Source organism: Mastigoproctus giganteus, chromosome 6 (genome assembly GCF_048544385.1).
Source record: "Mastigoproctus giganteus isolate SK-2022 chromosome 6, ASM4854438v1, whole genome shotgun sequence".
Classification (NCBI taxonomy): domain Eukaryota; kingdom Metazoa; phylum Arthropoda; class Arachnida; order Uropygi; family Thelyphonidae; genus Mastigoproctus; species Mastigoproctus giganteus.
Genome location: NC_143580.1, coordinates 18,164,149 through 18,192,127, shown reverse-complemented (window position 1 = coordinate 18,192,127; position 27,979 = coordinate 18,164,149). Strand labels below are relative to the sequence as shown.

Genomic DNA, 27,979 nt, shown 5'->3' with positions numbered 1-27,979 from the left:
TGTTTTATGAACTATTATAGATACAAATCAAACCTGCACACTTGGCTGTATTCCTATCAGCATATCTAATCTACTGCTTAGTTTGACTATTCTTTCTTAAAAGAGCCAAGTCTTGTAACATGTTGGCTCTTTAACAGCTTCAACTGCCTCCAGCCCCTCCGCAGAAGATATTCAGTGTGTATTACATTTGTGGAAGGCAACAAGGAGTCTTTTCGGAACTGCTGTTGGACTTGTTTAGTAGCTCCAGGTATATTTTGGGTTGTTCTGAGAAATTGTTTGTACAATTTTAAAACTTCACGTTGTATCTGACTATGCTGTACCATCAAGAACTTTGGTCAATCGCCTTTAAAAAGAATGATTTAAATTTTAATATATCTTAAAACATTATCATATTAATAGACTAAAGAAGGACCATATTTAAAGCATAAAGACTTTTTTTATGATGTATCATTAGAGAGGAAAACTTTTAAACTGGATATTAAAATAATACAAATTAACTTAGCAAAGATAAACAGTTTAAGTCAAAGAACTAAGAGTGTTAAGGGTTTAAAACACAGATGGGCACTGTCTGTATTTCACAGGCTAGCCCACTTGGCTGCATGAAATATAGTCCATCCTCATGAGTGACTAATTTGCCTTCAGTCATGATGCCAGAACAAAGTGAAAGTATGATTTTAATTTAATTTTATTTGCTCAAATATAGTTACCCCCCCAATAAGGTATGAGACCTTAAGTATAGTCTCCCCCCAATAAGGTATGAGACCTTATTGGGGGGAGACTATACTTCAGCAAATGACACTTCATTTTTGTTTCGGCATTTTGCTTAATTAAAATTTTACTGACACATGTATCACTCCATGTATCAATTTATTCAGGGTGTGACTTATGGTCAGTGGACGAAGCATTATTCACTACTAATTCACAAAATTGCCACCTATAAGAATAATGCCATTTGTCAAAGTAAACGTTGAACAAGTAATAAAAGGAGGGACCCTCATTTACTAGTCTTTTTCTACTGCTTGAGTTAATTTTATTTAAATGTTGAGAATAAGATAAAATAGAGGCAGGAAAAAAAAAATATTTCAGTTAGAAGCTAGGACGACACGAGGCTAAATCTTGATCTGAGGCCTGTGTCCCAAGTTCTCTGCCAAATCCAGGCTTGTACTCACTCTGGTATTCAGTTTAAACACTGCAAGTAAAAATACATTTAATCAAATTAAGATAAAATGGACAGTCACTTTCTTTATAAGACAATTATCTGGGGGGGGGTGGATAATTGGGTTACTGATTAACTGGCGTCTATATAGCCAGCAGAAGTCTAAGTAGGATAACAAAAAGAAATAAGTGGAATCCATTACAGTTGTTTGTTTACATTATGTAATGCTACTGATTACATTGTAATCTAATTCTTCAATTTCTCAGAAGCCTTGCTGCCATCTTTGCTTTCTGCCTGATAGCCCACTCATTAATTTATACATAATATTAACATTCTTTTTAGTTTTTTTTTTATTTGTACCCATATATGGTCATTATATTAAAAAGGAAATATGCAGATAAATAACTAAATTTATGTTTTTGTTGTTTCATTCAGAATAGCTAGTATTCTGATTATTTTATTTCCAAACCCCCCAATAATGGAGATCTATTTATAACACATATGACTCCATGAATGGATTTGGTAAAAGGGCTGCAAATGAAAAAAGTAAACATTCAAAATACTGAAGGCCATACTGACATTTCAATGTGGTTTTCAATTATAAATCACTATTAGAGTGAACCTGGCTTTTTTTTTTCTTTTTTTTTTTGTTATTTACAAAGAGTTATACAATATTATTCATTTTACACTTTGCTTAAACAATGCACAGCATGATTAATTAAATATTCTAGTGAAGTCATTGAGCACTAGGAATTCATTAACCCTTTAGCTGCCACAAAACAAACCAAAAAATTTGTCCTTGGTGTTACATTTTTTATTCTCAAATGCCATCTTGTCAAAATAATAAGAATAATTTCAGAGTTGATAGCAAGTATATTTCTATTTTTTATTCTATGGGCGTTGTGTAACCTGGTGTTGTGGCTTTGAATATTTGATGGATGAATGGATAATTTTTTTTTTTTTGGTTAATGTTGTACAAGCTTGTTTCCTTGTATCATTTGCCACTACTAATACTAACAACTGGTGCTCAAGAAATTCTTTTGAATTCACTATAATCAATTACTGTATTGGCAAGCAAAAAAAATCTTTGAAGTTGCATTTTGTACTGAAGCAAATTTCAATAAAGCTTTGCCACCACTGCATAACATGTATGTAATTCATTAAAAAGATATTAGAGTCCACAACCTTATTCTCAACCAATCCAGAAACATATCCCTCACAAATATAGAGGGTAGATGTAATAGCATTTCACATTAGACATTACATTTAAGAAAAATATTTTATTCACATTGCCTATGTTACACAAATCCTTCAACTGAGCAAAAATACTCAGTAATGTAAACAGTATGAATAAAATATATTTTGATTCAATGCAGTGTCAACATCTAATTCAATTCAATTTCAATACATCTAATTCAATTCAATTTCAGTTTGAGTCAACTTGAATACAATGCACTTCCTGGCCAAAGCCTATATGCACAATATACAATTCAGATGTATAAATAAATAGTAAACTGTTAGTTGATAAAATGGTAACCAGTATACTTCAAACTAAACACAAAATTGCCTCAAATTTTAACTAACCAGTTACTCAAATCAAACCTTAGGTGGAGAACAGGTGCTTTATGAGTTACCAATATTACCACGGGGTGGTAGGCCCCTACTAACAGCAGCTCTCTTTCGAAAAAGAGAGCAACAAATTCATTAAAGTACCTATAGTATTGTCTAGATACTAAAAAATTATATACAGTATATCCATACAGCAGGAAGGTCTCCTCCAGCCACATTCTCAAATCTGTATAAATTGGAGAACAAATCATGATGTAGAGGGTGGTCTCTGACTCGCAATAGCCACACAAGTCACTATCAGTAAATCCCATCTAACAAAGCCGAAACTGTAACCACAGCTTGTACCTATAGTCCACAGTGTGAATGGAGGGTAGGATGTTACACAAATCCTTCAACTGAGCAAAAATACTCAGTAATGTAAACAGTATGAATAAAATATATTTTGATTCAATGCAGTGTCAACATCTAATTCAATTCAATTTCAATACATCTAATTCAATTCAATTTCAGTTTGAGTCAACTTGAATACAATGCACTTCCTGGCCAAAGCCTATATGCACAATATACAATTCAGATGTATAAATAAATAGTAAACTGTTAGTTGATAAAATGGTAACCAGTATACTTCAAACTAAACACAAAATTGCCTCAAATTTTAACTAACCAGTTACTCAAATCAAACCTTAGGTGGAGAACAGGTGCTTTATGAGTTACCAATATTACCACGGGGTGGTAGGCCCCTACTAACAGCAGCTCTCTTTCGAAAAAGAGAGCAACAAATTCATTAAAGTACCTATAGTATTGTCTAGATACTAAAAAATTATATACAGTATATCCATACAGCAGGAAGGTCTCCTCCAGCCACATTCTCAAATCTGTATAAATTGGAGAACAAATCATGATGTAGAGGGTGGTCTCTGACTCGCAATAGCCACACAAGTCACTATCAGTAAATCCCATCTAACAAAGCCGAAACTGTAACCACAGCTTGTACCTATAGTCCACAGTGTGAATGGAGGGTAGGAAAGTATACAAAACTGTTCCCTTCTCAGCTAGTGTAGCAATCTTGCCATATGGGCACTAGTTCATTACTGATTCTCCTTCATTCAGATGTGAAATTTACTAGGCCATCAGTTACCTTCCCTAGCAGAGCATAACTGGACACCCAAAACATTGGTGAAAATACCTCACCAAGCCAGCATAAGTCAAGCTAGCTCAAATAACAAGCAAGTCTACTGTAATCTCTTCAACTAGCTCTGTCAATACATCAGACACCAAGACAGTCTGACATCCAAGGATCACAACCAGGAGAGCAAACAGCAAAAAGGTGCCTGCATATGAAGAAGTTTGATGCAGTCAATCTCCAGGCTCCCACTGCATAGGTGACAATCAACAATACGACACAGTTGTAGAGGATATTCAATGATCTACCTTTTATACCCCAGTTAACACGAACAACCCTCCTCAATTTTGCATACAATATGTTGATTTTATCTCTTGGGGTACTTTGAATGTTCAATCAATAACGATCACTCCCGGAGGTACCAAACTGCTCTAACATGTCTCCACACCTGCAACCAGGTGGCCTCATCAAGCTAAGGTGGCCAGCCCTTAGCTTGATGAGGCCACAAAAAACAAAAAAAAAATGTGTGCACCCTGTACACATGAAAGGTGTTATGTGAAATAAAAAAATCACACAGGCACTCAATTTTTATATATGTACACATTAAAATTGTACAGCTAAAAGTGAAGTTATGAATGATGTAATGTTTTATGCTCATGCCTACTACTTACTCTACTGAATCAACATTAGAGACTGAGTTAGTCATTAAGGAAGTAGCAGGCGTGAGCATAAGCTCACACCACTACTCCCTAAATGACGTCTCGCAATTTCATTAACAATCAGTTTTACTTCAGTCCGAAATGATGTAACGTTTTCTGTTCATGCCTGCTACTTACACTACTGAATCAACGTTAGTGATTGCATCATTTAGGAAGTGATGTAATTTGCATCATTTTGATTTCACATTGTCGTGAAAAACTGGTTTTATTTCAGTCCGAAATTTAGTAGGTGCCACCAAAGATGTTTTCACATCATGACAGGACAGCTTGCTTGAATTCATTCACAGGAACTCTGTTTTCTAACTTGATTGCCAAAGCCTATGGGCACACCACACCGACCTCACTGACACTGTTAGACAGCAATGTCAAATATTGCTGCTACCTGAGACTTGGTTAGACAATAACAAGAGTGTCAGCATTCCGAACTTCGAGTGCGTGGTTCAATTCAAATGCAAAACCAAACGGACAGCTGGAGTTGCAATATACCACAACAAGATGGATGAGGTATACATTGTTATGCCATACTTAATTCAAGGAGCAGCGCTGTTAAAGAAAGATTTACATAAAATACCCATGATTATGAGTGGCCATCTAACAAAGCCCAAACTGTAACCACCTATACATTAACTTCGGATTGGAAGAAACTAAAGCATTAAAACCATTAATTGTTTTCCTGCAAGAAATATTTGATCTAACTCTAAACACTAATCCCTCAATTTAAACTACAAGGTTGGGTACCTCAATTGACATTGTTTTCCAGAGACATTTAGATATGTTGCAGTCGCAAGTATACATCTCTTATGTCAGTTATCATAAATCCATTGTATCTTGTCTTTCAGCTGAAATTATGGAAATTTGCAAATGATCAATAAAATATTTACAATACAAAAGCTCTTATTTCATAATCAATATATACAAATCAAAATACCTAAAATAAACGCGAAGATTAGTAACCTTTACGGAAATGACATCATTTGCTTCATTTCCACCTCACATTCTCACTACCACAGTCTGCTACTTACTGTAGCGAATCAACATCCTTAATTCGCTTCCTTAATGAAGCTAATTCAGTCACTTGTGACTGAATTAGCTTCTTTAAGGCAGTGACGTAATTTGTGTCATTTCTGCGTCGCATTTTTGTGACAACTTGGTTTTACTTCAGTCCGAAATTTAGTAGGTGTCACCAAAAATGTTTTCACATCAAAAATCTCTGGCCTCAATAATGTGGCCAGAGATTTTGTAGTGCATATAGCCTCCTATTGGGTCTGGGCAGAATTACAGACACTTTCAAATTTAGTCTTAATTCAAGACTTTTTTCTCAATACTGCCCTGTATTTGCTAAATAAGTCCACAAATCTCCTACTCTTAATATCATTAGTGTCAATGTGAACAATAATATCACCTTTCATGTCCTTAAAAGATGATTTCTCCTCTACAAAGTCATCAACTTTTTGCCCCTGGCAGACATACCCTTGTCCTATTCCACCTATCCATTTTGCACAATATATTTTCCACTTCCCTAACAACAGGGTTGCCAACAATAACTGCCTCCTGTGGAAACAGTGTATTCTGCCTTACGGACTGCTGCTGTGTTACCTGATGCACAAACACCAATCTATGAATTGTGTCAGACATATGCTCAGAGTCTGTATAGATTGAGCCCTGGATTGGCCATAGATGACCAGAGACAGATTGTCATCCAGCACATGCAATTTTGTCCACCCTCCATGGCATCATCCAGATAGATACTCATCTAAAATGATGTTTCAACAAGTCAACCCCATGATGGATCCTGAGGGCAGCAGTGCTCTACAGTTAGCATTTTCTGGAAAAATGTCAAAATGAATGAGCCCAGGACATATTGCCTAGGATGTTCCCTCATTAGCCTAAAAATTTTGGCAAGAGTGACTTCTGCCAATTAGCCTTTCATACATCCACACTGCCACTGGGAAACCAATGCTTGTTCTTGATAACTCATATTAAAGCACTTAAGAATCAAATACTCAAGAACTTTACTCTTAACGGACAGCAGAGAAATTGGCCAATACAAATCAAGCTTTTTCACTGGCCTCTCCAGATTTTTTAAGAGAACCCTTAACATAACATGTTTCCATATAACAGGAAATCTCCCTGTATGGAGACGTGTGTGTGTGTGTGTGTGTGTGTGTGTGTGTGTGTGTGTGTGTGTGTGTGTGTGTGTGTGTGTGTGTGTGTGTGTGTGTGTGTGTGTGTGTGTAAGGAGATTTCCTGTTAAGAGATTCAAAGTCACCTCTGGAAATGCAGAACAAAAATGCTGAGAGCATCCACCTCCACAAAATCATCCCCTCCCCAATAGCCTTCCTCTCTTAATTAAATATAATGCCTCTCTTAAATTTTTCTCAGGAGAGAAAAGCATCTCCTGTACTTCTGATTTATAATTTTCAAAGGTAATCATCCCTGTTGGTCATTATCAAACATTTCAGGGTAAATATTCTCCTAAAATGGCTCTCACAGAATGTGCCTAGACCCTAGTCTCTATTCAGGACTGAATAAGAAAGATTACTGCCAAAACAGGTCTGATGGTCTTAGACAAGTATATGCAAATTTGTGCCAGGATAACAGTAACAGGCTTGTTACTGTCAAACGATGATCCTGGGGGCAGTTTACAATCCGTACAGCATACCACGGCTCTACACTTTCTCAGTACTACTCGAGTCTACTGTACGAACTGTAAACTGCTCCCAGGATCATCATTTGACAGTAACAAGCCTGTTACTGTAATCCTGGCACAAATTTGCATATACTTGTCTAAGACCATCAGTAAAATCATTGCAACTACCTCTCTTGGCATGCTGGAATACCTTCTGTACAGGTTGTAACAGTTTTCTGATGTCAGTAACTTGGCTGTCCACCAGTGCAGTGCCTACTCCTTCTGTCTGAGATCGGTTAACTACAGCCCCTCGACTGAATAACATTAGAAATTCCCACGGCCATCAACCAGTATTGAACCAACGCCTCTTCAAACAGGTGACAAGTGGTGAAACCACTATACTATCACAGTACAAACTACTATAATATCACCAGTGGACCACTATAATATCACAGTAGACGAGGTATCTTCATGCTTATATACAGTAAGTCCCCAACATATGTAAGAGATACGTTTCAGGACTTCTTACGTAACGTGGGAATGACTAAAAAATATTGCTACTATATCCCAGACATGCCAAAATTACAAAAACTACATAATATCTTCAGAAGAATGAAGAAAAATAGTTATATATTTTTAATTAGTTAAATTAAAAACTTTATTTGGGGACAGCGGTGAAGTAGCCGGAGTGGCACATAACAAAAGAAAACATAAAAGGGGAAAAAATTGGATGTTATTGTACTGTAAAAACTGATATGTATTTCATAGCCTGGGTTATTATAGTTGACTTCAATGGTGCCGATCCCTGCACTGCTTCTCGTTTTCTGTCTTTGTCCTTTATTATTGTATTCACTGTTGACACTGAAAAATTTAATTTTGTGCGATACTTGTTAATGTTTGACCATTTTCATACATCCTTATTATTTTAATTTTCAGATCCAAATCAATCGCTTTCCTTTTCTTGTTAGATTTACTAGTACTTTATCACTTATTCTCTTAGTTGGCACCATGATAAAGGTCAAAATGAAAATTTCTGTAAAGAACTTCATAGGGGATGCACTATTATCACCTCACGTGAGCTCATATGCTCACATTTTACTAAAGCACATTTCTGGAGGTCACAACCATAAAACAATTTGCACTTGCCGGTTTATTAGGCTTTTATGTTAGTGCAATCTTTTATAACAGGTAGTACACTTGATCATATTGCATTTGTGACAATACCAATAGCTGGAATTCTGTGGGTTTTTACATTATTATTGTGAAATGTGTGTCCCCTTCACTAAAATCTTCAGTCATATAAAAAAAAACAAATTTCTTCATTCCTATTTTTTAAGCTTCGCAAACTTGTTACTCGCTTGGTATCTCATTTGTGCGTGCCGTGTTCACCATTATTGGTTGCTTATTTATTTTTTTTACTATTTTAAATTTTACAATCCTAAAAAAAGATTGAGTGAAAAAAATTTTACGTAAGTCCAAAGTTACGTAACTTGGGTTTACATCAGTCGGGGACTTACTGTATGCGAAAACATATATGAATATATGTAATCAGTGATTGGTTGAGGAACGTACATTCAGTCAATCTGTGGAGGCCAAGAAAAGTGTGTGTGTTTGTTTTTCATTAATTAAAATAATTTGTTTTCATAGTAAGAGTGTCAAGGTATTGCAATCTGAACAGCAGCAAATATTAAATGTGGAAAATTTCAAAATATGGTGAGAAAGTCTTTCCCAGACACAAGCAAAAAAAATTAATTAAAAAGATGGATATAAGGTTGGTGGGCCCTGGCACAAGAATTCAGTAGGGAATACAATAAGAAAGATAAAGTATGCTATTAAATGATAAAATCATACTGCAATGTCTTGGCATGCATAGTACAAAAATAACTTACTTTGACAAAGAATGTCTATCTTTCTTGACTAGTTCACTGATGTGCATATCCTAACCAATCATTGAATGTGTATCCATACATGTGTCTGTACATGCAGACAAGAAGCATCTTTTGGTAGCTGTTGCAAAGTTCAGAAACAAATTTTTGACTCTATCATCAAATTTGCATTCCAACTGTTGGTGCAGAACCAAGTGGTGACACTAGCAAAAAATACTATACAAAACCATGCAAAAGCATTTAAACAGTAAGTCATTTTTAATATGTTATTTTTCATAACACAAAATTTAGAGTACTGCATTGTTAAAAAAATTTAAAAAACACTTACACTTTTTATCAGTGACTCTGTTAATACTCAAATTTTGAGAATGCGGACTCATTTAGTTTATTCAAGTTTTCTAAAGGAAGCCAGTTATTTCTGCAATCCTCTTCGGTAAAAGGATCGACAGTGGAGACATCTATATTTTCTAGAGGTATTTGCAATGCAAGTCGATATGCATGAAGAAACATGCGGTATGGAAAAATGTCTCGTCGATTGCTATAAGTATAGTCACCTATAATAGTGTGTCCCAGTTCATGACAGTGCACTCTTAGCTGATGACGTCTTCCAGTATAAGGTTTCAATAAAACTTTACTAGCAGGTTTATTTCCATAAAGTCCCCTCTGAAGAACAAGCATCTGTGTTATTGCTCTCCTTGGCTTTATACAATAATCCTTTTCATCAGAACACATACAGTGAGAGAAATGTGGCCGAGAATCTTCACCAATACCTTTATCAATAACTATGAATTCATTTTGTACATGTCCGTGAACAAGGGCAAGGTAATATTTTTGTGCTAATCTGCACGAAAAAGCATAAAAACATTGTTTAGCTGCTTCTTTATTCAAAGAAACACACAGTACACCACTGGTGGAATAGTCCAAACGATGATTAAAGCGGAAATGGTGAACAACAGATTTGTCTGCAAGATGAGGAAAGAGATGCTCTAACTGGGTGGCTACAGTTATTTGATCCAGAGAATCAGAATTAAGAAGAACATCATATCTTTTATTCACAACTAGATAGTTTGAACTTAAGTATAAAATTCCAATATCTTCATTTGTTGGATTGGATTTTCCTAATGTTCTCTGAACTACATATTTGAAACACCAATGAAATAATACTGCCATCTGGTTTAAGATAGACATTATAAGAACCACAGCCTTCCTATAAATAAAAAATATTTGAATAAAATAAATCAGTGTACATTTCACTAATATCCATAACTAATGATGTACACATTTGTTATGTCTGATGCATTTTGAAAATTATTTTAATGAAATCAAACACTGATGCAAATGAATTTGAAAAAAAAAAAAAAGTGCATTATGCAAATAATTATGAAATATCAAAGTACATTATGAAGTACAAACTGAAGTAAATTCTGTACAATTCTTCAACTGCCAATGTTAAAATGAGCTACAAAACATGAGGACACCTTGGAATTTCACTTTACTCCAGTGGCACTTCCACAGAAATCATTTTGAACCCCAAATTTTTAAGTTCTTTTGTGCTATAAAAATACTCCATTCACCAATACTTTCGAGAAAACTACCTTTTGTTTCCCTATTAAAAATCAAGAAATTTCCATTGATTAAGGTTATCAATAACCTCATTCAATGGAATGACCACTCTCCCATGCTCTACTAGATTTTGCTGAATGAGCATTTCCAAAGAGCAGCAACCATTAAAAACATTTTTACGATGTCTCGCACCTTTACACTAAATAATATGAAAACAACAGGGATTACCTTTATGTTTGATATAGGATGCTTCTTTTGAAACCAACCCTCCTAGTCCAATGTGCTAACAATTCTTTGTGAAGGTGATATAAATTTTACAAAAAATGTGAAACATCTTCCCCATTGTCAGAACAGTAGTGTTCAAACCCCTCGGTCTCAATATTGAGTGCTCAACCCAACTTCTGTCTTCAAACATCATACCTCTGCCAGCAAGGAAAACATTATTAGATTGACATTAAAATTAAAATTTAAAGGTCTATAAAGCTTAATAAATATGGAGCAATTATTCTCTTTGTTCCTTTGAGTGAATTTTAGTGGAAGAATGAAGAGAATTGTTACACGTTGGTTGGAAAAGAAGCATCCTATATCAAAAATAAAAGTAATCCCTGTTATTTTTATAATATAAAAGAATATAAGAATTATCGAGCACTTAATAGCTCTCTATTATCAAAAATAAATAATAAAGAGAGCACCCATGTTACTGCACTACATGATTGCTGATCAAATAGCAAAGATGCATGTAAATAATCTATGCTTACATATACATGATGTTTCAAGCATCTTAGCCCTGTCACAAGTACATATGCAGATTATTTTTGTGTGCAGGCTCGTGATTTCATGTACGAAATACACATGTATATCTACATTTTTTCAGGGTCATTTCAAATAATGCATCTGTGTTTATGCACAAATATTGGAATTTGGGGAGTACAATGAGTACAGAAAGGATAAGAAGGGGAGGAGGGGTTATGCTATTAGTTAAGAAACACAAAATCTAAGAAAGTGCATCCAGTTGACATAGATGGACAGTGCAATGCTGAGACAGTTTGGTGTGATATAAGCACTGGGAAAACAAAATTGATAAGAGTGTGTTATAGGCCTAATGACTCTGATAAGTATAATGCAAAAATGTACAGAAAAATAGAGTAGGTCAGTAAATCAATAGAGTGGGACAGATTGTCTTATAATGGGGGATTTTAACTTCTCAGATATTGACTGGAACTTGTTTGGTCACTCACAACACCAGCAAGGCTTTTGTGGATTTATTGGATGATTGTTTTCTATAGTAGCGTGTTTGAGAGGCAACCAGAGGGAGTAATACTTTGATCTGATTATCAGTAGTGTTTCTTCATGCATTAAGATAAAAGAACCACTAGGTGGCAGTGATCACTGTGCGCTGATGTGGGATTTATTCAAAGATGTAACTACCATCAGGGATAAAGTGAAGAGTTTTTGCTTTTGTACAGGTGACTATGGTTAACAGGAGAGTGCTTCTACAGGGATGGGATACACTTAAATAGAAGGGATGCAAGAGTGTTTGCTGATGCTATTTAGGCAGTGTTAGGTGGGTCGGAAAACTGCTAGCTTGGAGGGAATCACAGACTAAAAGGTTAATAGTAGCTGCAGGCAGAGGTGAAAGTGTTTCTTGCACTGCTTCTATTAGAATGACATAACAAAAACATAAAAAAGGTGCCTGGAGGGTGGGGTTGTGGGAGTTCAGGGACTGGTGGGAGTCATCATGAAACAAATAAATACATAGGCTGTGTTAGGGTAACTAAGAATAAGAACAGGTGCATGTATACTTGCATGTACACCAATGCTAGAAGTATAGTAAATAAATTTGAAATGCTAGTCAAGACATCAAAGGCATTAGCATTAGCAGAGGCATTTGATGCAAGAAAGCAAGCTTATGCAGCATCAGCCAAAAAAAAAAAAAAAACCACTTCCACTTCACCCCTCTGTTCGTTCAAAATACCTGTCCAGCTGAGCCTTAAACTTATTTAGGCTATCAACCTCCACCACAAGGGATGGAAGTCTGTTCCACCAACCAACCAACCACCCGCTGGCTAAAGGCAAATTTCCGCACGTCTATCCTACATCTGTCTTTCCTCAATTTGAATTTATGCCCTCTCAGGTGATTTTTCTGAGCTAGAGGAAGAATCCCATCAGCATTGAGCATGCTTAAACCATTCAAGGCTTTATACACCTCTATCAGATCACCTCGCTGGTGCCTAGTCTCCAGACACTGTAATTTGCAAAACTTAAGCCTTTCTTCGTAAGAGCACCCCTTTGTTCCATTCACTAATCTTGTTGCCCTTCTCTGTACTCGTTCCAGCAGCTCTACATCCTTCTTGAAATGAGGCCTCCAGACCTGTATACAGTACTCTAGGTGTGGCCTGACCATCGCCTTATACAATGGAATAATCACCTCCTTATCCCTGCTGGAAAAATTCCTGTATATCATTGACAATACTCCATGAGCTACTCTTGCAGCCCGTCTGCACTGCTCAGAGAACTTCATATCTGCCTCCACAACAACCACCCCCAAGTCCCTTTCATTCTCTACCACTGTCAGTGTAGTACCACAGAGTTGATACGTTGCTCTGGGGTTGCTGTTTCCCATGTGTAGTACTTTACATTTGTCAATGTTAAACTTCATTTGCCACCTCTCAGCCCATCTGCTCAACCTTTCCAGATCCTGTTGCAGCAGCATAGTGTCAGTAGTGTCCTTGACAACCCTGCCAACCTTTGTATCATCTGCAAACTTGGACATTAAGCCCGATATACCATCATCAATATCATTTATAAATACAGAAAACAATAATGGACCCAACACTGAGCCCTGAGGGACTCCACTAATAACATCAGTCCACGATGAGCAGTGTCCATTGATTACCACTCTCTGTCTTCTCCCCCTCAACCACTCCTTTATCCATAGCAGCAATTTGCCTCCAATGTCACACTGCTCCAATTTGTGTAGCAGTCTTCCATGTGCAACAGTATCAAAAGCCTTTCTAAGATCCAAGTATATAATATCAAAGTTATTCCCTGCATCCAGTTCTTTTGTGACTGCATCATAGTATCCAATCAAGTTGGTCAGGCAAGACCTCCCCTTAACAAAACCATGCTGTGTCTGAGCTATAACTGAAGTCTTGTCTAAATGATCCTGCAGTGCTTCTTTAACCAGTGCCTCCATTAATTTTCCTGGAACAGAAGTTAAGCTCACAGGTCTATAATTACTTGTGTCAGCCTTTGATCCTCCTTTGTGAATTGGGGTCACATTTGCACATTTCCAGTCTATGGGTACCTCCCCTGAGTCCAAGGAAGCTCTCATAATTATGGCTAAGGGTTTGCTTACTTCCTTTGCTGCCTCCTTTAATATAACTGGATAGATCCCATCCACCCCGGGTGCCTTTCTTGTGTTTATCTTCAACAGTTTCTCCTCCACTTTACTCCCAGTTATTTCAAGATTCTGTAGCTTACTGCTAGAGTTGAATACACCTCTGGCATTCCCCTCGCTGAATAACTCCTCATGTATGAATGTTGATGCAAAATATTCATTTAGTTTGTTAGCTACCTGAGCAGGATCATCAACACTTGACCCATCAATATCAAGTGGACCAATCTGATTCATCCCCTTCCTTCTAGAGTTTACATAAGTAAAGAACTCTTTGCTGTTTTTCTTTGCATCCCTTGCCAAGGATTTCTCGTAATCTGCCTTCGCCTGCCTAACCTCCTTTGTAACTTGGTTGCATATCAACTTGTATCTATCATAGGCTTCTGTGTCATGTGTTAATTTGTATGTATCCCATGCATTTTTCTTCTCTGCCATATGCCTCATTAGTTCATCTGACATACATTTTGGCCTAAACCTTGAACAATATTTCTTAGTTGGTATGTAAAGCCTAGTAGCTTCCAAGATAAGTTCTTTGAATGCTTCCCATTTTGAATTTGCTGTTGGTAACATCATCAGTTGGTCCCACTGTATAGAATTTAAATACTGTCTCAGTCCATCGTAGTCGCCTTTACGGAACCAATAACCCTTCCCTTTACCCCTAATGGTAGTTACCTCTTTGAGTAAATCCCACTTCAGCACACTGTGATCACTGCCACGTAGTGGTTCATTTATCTGCAGATTCTTAATGCATGAAGAATCACTGCTGATAATCAAATCAAGAGTATTACTCCCTCTAGTTGCCTCCCGAACATGCTGATGTAGAAAACAATCATCCAATAAATCCACAAAAGTCCTGCTAGTGTGTGAGTAACCAGCCCCCAAATTCCAGTCAATATCTGGGAAATTAAAATCTCCCATTATAAGACACTCTGATTTACTGGCCCACTCTATTTCCCTGTACAGTTCCTTATTATACTCATCAGAGTCATTAGGCCTATAGCACACTCCTACTCTCAATTTTGATCTCCCAATGTTTATGTCACACCAAACTGACTCCACACTGCACTGTCCAGCGATGTCGACTGGCTTCACTTCCTTGGTTTTTATGTGTTTCTTAACTAATAGCATAACCCCTCCTCCCTTCCTATCCTGTCTATCCTTTCTGTAGACGTTGTACTCCCCAAATTGCAGTTCTGCATCCCTTATATCTGTGTGACACCAAGTCTCTGATATCCCAATAATATCTGCCTTCGATGTTTTGAGCAATACCTCAAATTCATCAAATTTATTTACTAAACTCCTAGCATTGGTGTACACGCAAGTATACCTGCACCTGTTTCTATTCTTAGCTACCCTAACACAACCCATGTGTTTACTTGTACCGCAATGGCTCCCAGCAGTCTCTGAAATACCATGCATCTTGTTTTTCAGGCTTCTGCTCATTCTAATAGAAGCAGCGCAAGAATCTCTTTCACCTCTGCCAGTGGCTACTGTCAATCTATTGGTCTTTGTCTCCCCCCAAGCTAGCAGTTTTCTGACCCACCTAACACTGCCTCGATAGCATCAGCAAATATTCTTGCACCCTTTCTATTTAAGTGTATCCCATCCCTGTAGAAGCAATCTCTCCTGTTAACAAGTACAGTCCAGGCTGAAAAAAATTCTACCCCTTGAGCCTTGCACAATCTTTCCAGGGCCGAATTGATCGACAAGGCTCTCATCATATACTCCCTCCTATCGTGTCTGGGCAGAATTGCAGACACTTTCAAATTCAACCCTAATTCTCGGCTTTTGTTCAACAGTGACCTGTACTTGTTAAGTAATTCTGCCGGTCTCCTACTCTTAATATTATTAGTGCCAACGTGTACAACTATATCACCTTTTGTGCCCTTAAAAGATGATATTCGCTCTACAACGTCATCAACCTTTGTCCCTGGCAGACATACCCTGGTCCTGTTTCACCTATCTTTTTTACAAAGCATGTTCCCCGTTTCCCTGACAATAGAGTCACCAACAACTACTAGTTCCTTCGTGACCAGCGCATTCTGCCTTGGGGGTTGTCTCTGTGTCACGCGATGCCCAAGTGCAAGCTCTGGCGTTGATGTGGGCAGCTGAGAGCTTGATGGGCCCCTCAATTTAGTTTCTTCGAGGGCATCCACCCTGTCCTTCAAGCTCTCATATAGGCCCATAAGAACGCCGAGTTGTTGCCTGATATCGATACACTCCTTGCATCGCGCACACACAAAGACATCCCCCTTGGCAGTATCATGTCCCGTACCCGATTGCTCTGCAAACATCAAGCAAACAGTGCATTTTATAAGGCTGTGAGTCAGAGGACAACTGCCCCCCTCAGTTCTGCTCTGAGCCACAGCGCTTCCATTAGCTTGAGCCTTTTGCTTTGCTGCTCTGGTCTGAGTCATGATTCTATTAATTTATTAATTAATTATGTTATGTTATTAATTATATTACGTTTGTAATCTAAGTCGTTATATGTATTTATTTAAACGTACAATTTAACTGCTAACGAAGTTCAACTAACGCTATCTAGTACGATATATAACCTACGGTATTTATACCGTAGGTTATATATCGTACAACAATAGGCAGATATTGTTGGGATATAAGAAGTGCAGAATTGAAATTTGGGGAGTACGATGTATACAAATAGGATAGACAGGATAGAAAGAGAGAAGGGGTTATGCTGTTAATTAAGAAAAACAAAATCTAAGTAAGTGCATCCAGTTGAGAGAGATGGACAGTGGAATGTTGAGTCAGTTTGTTGTGACATAAGCACTGGGAAAACAAAAATGATAGTTGTAGTGTGTTATACGCCTAATGACTCTAATGAGTATGATGAACAACTGTACAGAGAAATAGAATGAGCCAGTAAATCAGACTGTTATAATGGGGGGATTTTAACTTCCCAAATATTGACTGGAATTGTGGATTGGTCACTCACACACTAGCAAGACTTCTGTGGATATCCTGGATGATTGTTTTCTGAAGCAGCATGTTCTAGAGGCAACCAGAGAGGGTGATACTCTTGATGTGGTTATCAGCAGTGATTATTCACGCATTAAGAATTTGCAGATAAAGGAACCACTAGATGGCAGTGATCACAGTGTACTGATGTGGGATTTACTTAAAGATATAATTACCATCAGGGGTTAGGGAAGGGTTTTTGCTTCCGTAAAGGTGATTACAGTACTCTCAGACAGTTTTTAAATTCTATACAGTGGGACCAACTGATGATGTCACCAATAGCAAATTCTAAGTGGGAAGCATCAAGGAACTAATTGTGAAAGCTACTAGGCTTTTCATACTGATTAAGAAATACTGTTCAAGGTTTAGGCCTAAATGGACGTCAGATGAACTAATGAGACTCGTGGTAGAGAAGAAAAATGCATGGGATGCATATAAATTATCAGGTGACACAGAAGTCTATGGCCAATATAAGCCGGTCTGTAATCAAGTCACAAAGGAAGTTAGGCAAGCGAAGGCAGATTATGAGAAATCTTTGGCAAAGGATGCTAAGAAAAACAGCAAGGATTTCTTTACTTATATAAACTCTAGAAGGAAGGGAATTAAACAGATTGGTCCACTTGGTATCAACGGTACGACAGTTGATGATCCTGCTCAGATAGCTGAGCAGGATCATCAACATTCACACATGAGGAGTTATTAAGGAAGGAAAAGGATGTGGTCAAAAAGGAACTGGATGCAAAAAATAATTTTGATGGAAGACAAATTGGAGAGGTATGGCATTAATGGTAAGTTGCTACAATGGATAAAGGGATGGTTGAGTGGGAGATGGTAATAAATGGACACTGCTCTACATGAACTAATGTCATTAGTGGAGTCCCCCAGGGTTCAGTGCTTGTCCCATTGTTTTGTGTATTTATCAACAATATCGACGAAGGTATATCAGGCCTAATGTCCAAGTTTGCAGATGATAAAAAGGTTGGCAGGGTTGTTAATGACAACAAAGACAGTATGCTACTACAACAGGATCTAGAAAAGTTAGGCAGATGGGCTGAGAAATGGCCACTTAAGTTTAACATTGACAAATGTAAAGTACTGCAGATGGCTAGCAGCAACCCAAGAGAAACATACCAACTGTGTGGTACTACACTCAGGGTGATGGAGAATGAAAAAGACCTAGGGGTAACTGTGCAGTCAGATATGAAGTTCTCAGAGCAGATGGGCTGCCAGATTAGGTCATGGAATTTTGTCAATGATATATGGGAATTTTTCTAGCAGAGACAAGAAGGTGATTATTCCTTTGTATAAGGCAGTGGACAGGCCACACCTTGAGTACTGCATACAGGTCTGGAGGCCTTATTTTAGGAAGGATGTAGAGTTGCTAGAACAAGTAACCTGCAGAACTTAAGCCTTCATGAGCCTTCCAGGCTCATGAAGGCTTAAATTCTGCAAGTTACTTGTTCTGCAAGATATAAGTAATGCGGAACTGGAATTTGGGGAATACAATGTGTATAGAAAGGATAGACAGGACAGGAGGGGAGGAGGGGTTATGCTATTAATTAAGAAACACATAAAGTCCAAGGAAGTGAAGCCAGTTGACATCGATGGACAGGGCAGTGTCGAGTCAGTTTGGTGTGACATAAGCATAGGGAAATCAAAATTGAGAGTAGGAGTGTGCTATAGGCCTAATGACTCTGATGAGTATAATAAGATATTGTACAAGGAAATAGAGTGGGCCAGTAAATCAGAGAGTCTTATAATGGGGGATTTTAATTTCCCAGATATAGACTGGAATTTGTGGGTTGGTCACTCGCACACTAGCAAGGCTTTTGTGGATTTATTGGATGATTATTTTCTACATCAGCATGTTCGTGAGGCAACAAGAGGGAGCAATACTCTTGATCTGATTATCAGTAGTGATTCTTCATGCATTAAGAATCTGCAGGTAAATGAACCACTAGGTGGCAGTGATCACAGTGTGTTGAAGTGGGATTTACTCAAGGAGATAACTACCATCAGAGGTAAAGGGAAGGGTTTTTGTTTTCGTAAAGGCGACTATGATGGTCTGAGACAGTATTTAAATTCTATACAGTGGGACCAACTGATGATGTTACCAACAGCAAACTTAAAATGGGAGGCATTCAAGGAACTAATCTTGGAGGCTACCAGGCTTTACATACCAACTAAGAAATATTGTTCAAGGTTTAGGCCTAAATGGTTGTCAGATGAACTAATGAGACATGTGGCAGAGAAGAAAAATGCATGGGATACATACAAATTAATGGGTGACATGGAAGCCTATGATAGATATAAGTTGGTCTGTAACCAAGTCACAAAGGAGATTAGGCAGGCAAAGGCAGACTACGAAAAATCCTTGGCAAAGGATGCAAAGAAAAACAGAAAAGAGTTCTTTACATATTTAAACTCAAGAAGGAAGGGATGAATCAGATTGGTCCACTGGATATTGATGGTTCAACAGTTGAGGATCCTGCTCAGGTGGCTAACAATTTAAACGAGTATTTTGCATCTACATTCACGCATGAGGAGTTATTCAGGAAGGAGAATGATGTAGGTAAAGTAAACATTGGCAGTGAGCTGGATGATTTTGTAATAACTGAGAGGAAAGTGGAGGAGAGATTGTTGAGGATAAACATAAAAAAGGCACCTGGGGTGGATGGGATCTATCCAGTTATATTAAAGGAGGCAGCAAAGGAAGTAAGCAAGCCCCTAGCCATAATTATGAGAGCTTCTTTGGACTCAGGGGAGGTACCCATAGACTGGAGATGTGCAAATGTAACCCCAATTCACAAAGGAGGATCAAAGGCTGACACAAGTAATTATAGACCTGTTAGTTTAACTTCTGTTCCAGGTAAATTAATGGAGGCACTGGTTAAAGAAGCACTGCAGGATCATCTAGACAAGAATTCAGTTATAGCTCAGACGCAGCATGGTTTTGTTAAGGGCAGGTCTTGCCTGACCAATTTGATTGGATACTATGATGTAGTCACAAAAGAACTGGATGCAGGGAATAACTTTGATATTATATATTTGGATCTTAGAAAGGCTTTTGATACTGTTGCACATGGAAGACTGCTGCACAAATTGGAGCAGTGTGGCATTGGAGGCAAATTGCTGCTATGGATAAGGGGATGGTTGAGTGGCAGAAGACAGAGAGTGGTAATCAATGGACACTGCTCAACGTGGACTAATGTTATTAGTGGAGTTCCTCAGGGTTCAGTGTTGGGTCCGTTGTTGTTTTCGGTGTTTATGAATGATATTGATGATGTGGGATATCAAGTTTAATGTCCAAGTTTGCAGATGATACAAAGGTTGGCAGGGTTGTTAAGGACACTACTGACGCTATGCTGCTGCAACAGGATCTGGAAAGGTTGAACAGATGGGCTGAGAGGTGGCAAATGAAGTTTAACATTGACAAATGTAAAGTACTACATATGGGAAACAGTAACCCCAGAGCAACGTATCAACTCTGCGGTACTACACTGACAGTGGTGGAGAATGAAAAGGACCTGGGGATAATTGTGCAGGCAGATATGAAATTCTCTGAGCAGTGCAGACAAGCTGCAAGAGTAGCTCATGGTGTCTTGTCAATGATAAAGAGGAATTTTTCTAGCAGGGATAAGGAGGTGATTATTCCCTTGTATAAGGCAATGGTTAGGCCACATCTTGAGTTCTGTATACAGGTCTGGAGGCCTCATTTCAGGAAGGATGTGGAGCTGCTGGAACGGGTACAGAGAAGGGCAACAAGATTAGTGAATGGAACAAAGGGTTGCTCTTACGAAGAAAGGCTTAAGTTTTGCAAATTACAGAGTCTGGAGACTAGGCACCGGAGAGGTGATCTGATAGAGGTGTATAAGGCTTTGAATGGTTTGAGCATGCTCAATGCCAATGGGATTCTTCATCTTGCTCAGAATAATCAGCTCAGAGGGCATAAATTCAAATTGAGGAAGGACAGATGTCGGATAGATGTGCGGAAATTTGCCTTTGGCCAGCGGGTGGTTGGTTGGTGGAACCGACTTCCATCACTTGTTGTTGAAGTTGATAGCCTAAACAAATTTAAAGCTCAACTGGACAGGTATTTCGAACGAACGGAGGAGTGAAATGGGAGTGGTGTGTGTTTTTTTTTTTTTGGCTGATGCTGAATAAGCTTGCTTTCTTGCATCATATGCCTCTACTAATGCTAAAGTTCCAGCATCTGGAGACTAGGCACCTGTGAGGTGATCTGATCAAGGTGTATAAGGCCTTGAATGGTTTGAGCAGGCTCAATACTGACGGGATACTTCCGCTTGCTCAGACTAAGAACCTTAGGGGGCATAGGTTCAAATTGAGGAAAAAGTTGTAGAATAGATGTGCGGAAGTTGACTTTAGCCAATGGGTAGTTGATTGCTGGAACAGACTTCCATCTGTTGTTTTGGAAGTTGACAGCTTAAATAAATTTAAGGCTGAACTAGACAAATATTTGGAGTGACTGGATGGGTGAAATGGGAAAAGTTTTATTTTTTGGCTGATGTTGTATAAGCTTGCTTTCTTGTATCATATGCCTCAACTAATGCTAATTTTTTTTTTTTTTTTGTGTGGGCAGCTCTAGAACAAATGTCATCTTCACCTCATTGCTCTGTTCAGTTTTTAGACTGTCAAAGATGGATGAAAAGAAACCAACAAGAGAGAGAGAAAAAAAGTTTTTCATCCTACACAGGAGTTTTTCATCCTGCATGGGAGAAAGTGACAAAAAAGAAAAACTGTTTGTGAGCTTATGTGTGTGTTCTGTAGTGTAATGTTGTGTTTTGTCCTTTTGGCTACCTGGAAGCAGTAATCACCTAGACTTCTTCCAGGTACTCCTCCCCAAAAAAGGAGCTCCTTTTTCCCAGGGAGGAAAGAAAAACGTGTATAAGATGAAGAGAGGTAAGGAGAAAATGAGGAGAAAGCTTATCCTGCCCAGAGAAGTCCCAATCCAGGATGGATTGCTAGAACAATGCAAAAAAAAAAAAAAAAAAAAGAAATTAAAAAAAAAATAATAATAAATAAATAAAACAATCTGGTCAAGGAAAGGAAGAGAGCATCGGCCATGATATCAGCAGGCAGAATGAGAGAAAGAGAGAGAAAAGAAGAAAAAAAAATTTTTTTTTGTTCATCCCACCCCCTAATGCTAAGAAAAACAGCAAAGAGTTCTTTGCTTATGTAAACTTTAGAACAGTGGTTCAACCTTTTTTGCCCCATGCACCCTTTTCACCATATGTCAGAATGTCATTCTTCCCCTTACCAAGATTGATTTCATTCCTCCCCTTTCCAAGATTGTCTGACTCAAAAGATGAATTCCAAAAAGATAAAGTGAAATATTTATCTTTATTTTTTATTTAATATGTGACATTAAATAAAGTGTGATGTCCTGTGGATTATGTACAATCTGTAGAATTGAAGAAAGATCAACATTCCAACAGTTTGGGTCTTTCAATCTGTGGTCCCAATTCTCCCCCCAAACCCTAAAATACCTCCCCGGGGGGAGAATTCCCCCCAGTTGAGAACCCCTGCTCTATCTAGAAGGAAGGGGATGAATCAGATCGGTCCACTTGATATCGATGATTCAACTATTGACAATCCTGTTCAGGTGGCTGACAGACTGAGTATTTTGCATCTACATCTACAAATTAGAAGATATCCAGAGAGAGGGGAAGGCCAGAGATTTATAAAACTCTGGCGGTGAGCTAAATGATTTTGTAATCACTGAGAGCAAATTGGAGGAGAAATTGAAGTTAAATAGCAGAGGCATTTGATGCAAGAAAGCAAGCTTATGCAGTATCAGCCAAAAAAAAAAAAAAAAAAAAACACTTCCACTTCACCCCTCTGTTCGTTCAAAATATCTGTCCAGCTGAGCCTTAAACTTATTTAAGCTATCAACTTCCATGACAAGGGATGGAATATAAGAAAGATTCTTATATAAAAATATAAGAAAGGCAGCTGGGGTGGATGGGATCTATCCAGTTATATTAAAGGAGGCAGCAAAGGAAGTAAGCAAACCCTTAGCCATAATTATGAGAGCTTCCTTAGATTCAGGGGAGGTCCTCGTGGGCTGGAGATGTGCAAATGTGACCCCAATTCACAAAGGAGGATCAAAGGGTGACAAGTAATTAGAGACCTATTAGTTTAACTTCTGTTCTAGGGAAATTAATGGAGGCACTGGTTAAAGAAGCACTGCAGTATCACCTCAGTTAGAGTTTGGACCCAGGATGGGTTTGTTAAGGGGAAGTCTTGCCTGACCAATTTGATTGGATGCTATGATGTGGTCACAAAGGAACTGGATGCAAAGAATAATTTTGATATCATAGACTTGGATCTTAAGAACGCTTTTGATACTGCTGCACATGGAAGACTACTATACAAATTGGAGCAGTATGGCATTAAGGGCAAATTGCTGCTATGGATAAAGGGATGGTTGTGTGGGAGAAGACAGAGTGGTAATCAACTTCATGAACTAATGTTATTAGTGTAGCTCCCAGGGTTCAGTGTTAGGTCCATTGTTGTTTTCTGTATTTATTAATGATATTGCTGAAGGTATATCAGGCTTAATATCCAAGTTTTCAGACGATACAAAGGCTGGCAGGGTTGTTAATGACACTATTGATAGTATGCTACTGCAACAGGATCTAGAAAAGTTAAGCAAATTGGCTGAGAGGTGGTTACTGAAGTTTTAACATCGACAAATGTAAAGTACTACATATAGGTAGCAGTAACCCCAGAGTAAAGTATAAACTGTGTGGTACTACAGTCAAGGTGGTAGAGAATAAAAAGGACCTGGGGGTAATTGTGTAATGAGATATGAAGTTGTCTGAGCAGTGCAGAAAGTCTGCAAGAGTAGCTCATTGTGTCTTGTCAATGATATACAGGAATTTTTCTAGCAGGGATAAGGAGGTGATTATCTCCATGTATAAGGTAATAGTCAGGCCACACCTTGAGTACTGAATACAGGTCTGGAGGCCTCATTTTACGAAAGAAGTAGGATGTAGAGTTGCTTGAGTGAGTACAGAGAAGGGGGAACAAGACTGGTGAGGAGAATGAAGGGGTCCTCTTACCAAGAAAAGGGTAAGTTCTGATAGTTTGTGAAAATTCAAAGGTCAGCTGGATAATTCCCTACAAGAGGAGGGGAAACACTTAGGTTGTCCATTTTCTTTTCTCTTATTTATTAATTATTTTTTTCTTATTATTATTGTTATTTTTTTATTATTAATATTATTATTGTTATTTTATTTCACTAGTGCAGCATAAGCCATAGGCTTCCTTGCACCATGTGGCCATTGCTAATACTATTATAGGACAGAGGGTCTTTGGATCTTAATATGGGTCTTTTAAAAAAAATTATTTGATATCAACAATTGAGGCCCCCAGTAGGCCTTGGCTCCTGGCATCCGCCCATGCATTAAAAGCCCAGTGTGAAAGTTGATAGCTGAAATGAATTCAAGGAGAAAGTGGACAAACTTTTAGAAGGAATGGATGCTTGAAATGTTTTTTTTTTTTTTTTTTTGATTGCTGGAACAAACTTTCATCCGTCATTGTAGAAGTTGACAGCTTAAATAAATTCAAGGCAGAACTAGAGAAACATGTGGAGTGAATGGATGGATGAAATGAGAAGGGTTTTTTTTTTTTTTGGTCTGATGCTGTATAAGCTTGCTTTCTTGCATCATATGCCTCTAATGCAATCCAGTATTGCAGAACATATGATGAATTAAAATACTATGTAATGTGTACCACACAGTACCATACAAACCATGGCAACAAGTAATCAATAATAGTATAATATAGTCATCATTGACAAGAGGGGACTATTAAAAAAATTTTTTTAAAGCAATAATAAAATTCTGTAAAATTACTAAAAATTACTTTAATACACAATGATCTAAATTTAGGCACACAGCAAAGAAGAGGTGACTGAATGCGGGATATGACACAAAACAGTGCAGCTCATTCACCCATGTTTGGAGATATGTCAGCTGAAATATAACTAAGAAATACTACCCTGTGTAAAATATAATGTACTTAACTAAAATATTAGCGTCGGCAGAGGCATACGATGCAAGAAAGCAAGATTATTCAGCATCAGCCAAAAAAAACACACTCCGATTCCACCCCTCTGTTCGTTCCAAATACCTGTCCAGTTCATCCTTAAATTTATTTAGGCTATCAACATCCACAACAAGAGATGGAAGTCTGTTCCACCAATCAACTACCCGCTGGCTAAAGGCAAACTTCCACACATCCATCCTACAACTGTCTTTCCTCAATTTGAATTTATGCCCTCTCATGTGATAAGAGAAAGAATTCCATCAGCATTGAGCATGCTCAAGCCATTCAAGGCTTTATACATCTCAATCAGATCACCTTGCAGGTACCTAGTCTCCAGACACTAATTTGCGAAACTTAAGCCTTTCTTTATAAGGCTTAAGTTTCCTTTTGTTCCATTCACTAATCTTATTGCCCTTCTCTATATGTACAGTACAGTACAGTATCATGTGTGATTATACACAAAATTCAGCAATAGCAGTGGCTTTTGATGAAAGAAAGCAAGCTTACAGAGCATCAGGCAAAAAAAAAACAGCACTTCCCTTTCACTTATCCATTTCCTCCAAAAGTTTGTCTAGTTCTTTCTTGAATTTATTTAAGTAAATTTATTCATTTATGCTCTGAATGGCATTGTAACGTATGGTAGGTTACCTGTATAATTTTGACAACCATTTAATTAAATTGTATTTCTTAGTCACATATGCAATGCCTAAATTTGTTAATGCAGATTATGACTCTCAGATTGAAAGAGGCTGGCTGAAATTTAACAATACACAATCAGAAACATAATACAATAGGAAAGTCATGAGATCCCAATTGCAAACAAAATTAATCTTTTGATCCATAGGTGACATCTGAAAGATGCTACTTTTAAAGTGTTTTTTAATATTTTAAATTTTGGGAATAAAATCAGCCTTTCCTTACTAATATTCCTTACAAATGTATGCGTCTCCCTACCAATATTCTCTAAATGATGGTATTGTATTTTTCATTTCTGTTTATTCGGTTACATGAGTAACTGTTTGTTTGGTACCCCTCGGCCAATAGCCATAATTCATCCCTCTACCTGCTCCTCTTCAGGGTGGACAGGGAATGAATTATGAGGGATATATCTGCACCAGTGGCATGTTATAAATTGGCTCTTTTTTTATCACAATATGGACTTTTCTAAAAATGGCTTTTTTGACTAGGAAGAGTGGCTGTGGGTATAATAACAAATGTGTGAATATGAACACAAGAAATTTAAAACAGTGAAAAGTTGGATAAACTAAGTAAACCCTAATATATAAAAATACTATTTTCAATTCAAAAGAAAACTGCCTATCAGATGTTATGCAATGGGATGTGTTCCCTGTAGGGATGGAACTGATGAAGAGTTTAAAAAAAAAAAAAAAGCTTGTTGGATGTTTTAATTTGTTGTAAATAAATAAAATGAATGAAAGTTGGAAACAAGCTGATGACTATGCCAATGGAACAGGCATGTATTAGTTCATTCGGGTACAAAAAAAAAAAAAAAAAAATCCACTGCCAATTGCGTAATCTTTCTAGTTAATGCTAATGTAACTCAGTCTTGCTCACAAAAAAAGTGCACTAATAGAAAGATATACTAGTTACTGTCAAAAATATATACTTTTTTTTTTTTTTTTGGCAGTGAATCCTAACTGTGGGTAACCAGATGGATTCTGGTTACCAGATGGATTCTGGTTACCCATCATATGTCCAGAGGTCACTGCTTAACCTATATACTGGACACGCCATTGTGGGCATGTATATATAAAACTTTCAATAGGGGCGAAAAATTTATCAGTTTCTGAAGCAAGTATCATGAGGCAACAACATATAACCAATCAAAACATCTAAAATAAACAACATATAATTTTTTAAAAAGTCAGAATACATCTCGACAGTTTTTGTCAAAGACACACACGCTGCAAAAAAAAAAAAAAAAAAAAAAAAACTCTACGCGTTTAAACCTAACATAAGCAGTGTAAAATCCACATTACATCATTGTAAAAATACGTACAATTAGAGTGCTTCGTGAGAGCAAGAAATGGGCAGATATAGGCTGTCAGGCTACAGGCAAAAAAGTCATTCCCTTCGGGAGGGGTTGAGTCAATATGTCAATCCACTCCTAGGTGGGGAAAGAGAGAGAGAGACTGTCTAAAGCACTTCACAGTTCAAATATGAGTGGCCTGACGGGTCCCTTCCCCAGAACGGCAGTTTTCGCCTTGAGAATCATCAAAAGCCACCCCAACATTTTGACTGAATTTGGAGTTCCATCAGATAACAAGGAAGAATCAAGGTAAATCAAAATAACAAGGGGGAGATAACCTCAGTCCTTGAAGCCTTGTCTGATCAGCAGTAAGAAGTCTTGGTACTGATTAGACTGTTCAGTAAAACCAAAATTCATACATAAAACAAAAGATATAGTAATAACTGGACCTTGATTAATAATATTTATCCCCAAGAATTCATAAACAGCAAAATATCCATATTACCTACCATGCTTGTGTTGACCAAGACAGCTGGGAAAGCATGTTATATGGATTTATAGAACAGGCAGTCGAGTTGAAGTTTCATTTTCAGAGAATGTCTTAAAATTATAAAAGTAAAATCAATAGAAAATCGAAACTATGGTTCAAATCCTTCAGTGCTACTATCACCGTTTTCGTAATAAATATCAAAATTTTTCCTAACGGTACCATCACTTTACAGATCAGCACGAAAAGCATGGAGTTTTAATACGCACGCGTATTACCATTTCTATTTATTTATTTTTATTTTTTAATGTAAGATCAAATTTATGCAATGGAAAATATCTTGTTATCAAATGTGATCTTGTACAAATTAGATTAATAATGTATCATTGCAAATTTTTCTATAAGGAA

The 27,979-nt window shown here is 37.5% G+C and overlaps 1 protein-coding gene across 2 annotated transcripts; it reads right to left on the bottom strand.

Moving 5' to 3' along the window:
* Positions 1 to 27,740, bottom strand: LOC150084018 (pseudouridylate synthase RPUSD1-like). Of its 2 annotated transcripts, XM_090374996.1 has the most exons (3): positions 27,594 to 27,740; positions 9,411 to 10,289; positions 1 to 343 (listed from the first exon to the last, which is right to left on the bottom strand). In XM_090374996.1, exons 1-2 carry the CDS (start codon positions 27,626 to 27,628, stop codon positions 9,431 to 9,433), a joined length of 894 nt encoding a protein of 297 aa, XP_090231122.1. In that variant the 5' UTR covers positions 27,629 to 27,740; the 3' UTR covers positions 1 to 343; positions 9,411 to 9,430. The 2 variants fall into 2 exon arrangements, 1 of the variants encoding a protein (XP_090231122.1); XR_016547044.1 differs by lacking the exons at positions 9,411 to 10,289; positions 27,594 to 27,740 and adding an exon at positions 9,086 to 9,271.
* Positions 27,741 to 27,979: the final 239 nt, after the last annotated feature.

Bases quoted from the DNA above. Each gene is read 5' to 3' on its own strand.
- LOC150084018 (XM_090374996.1), bottom strand. From the start codon at position 27,628: ATGCTTTCCCAGCTGTCTTGGTCAACACAAGCATG. The intron at 10,290-27,593 runs GTAGGTAATATG...TTTTATTTATAG, and splicing joins TCTTGGTCAACACAAGCATG to GAAGGCTGTGGTTCTTATAA.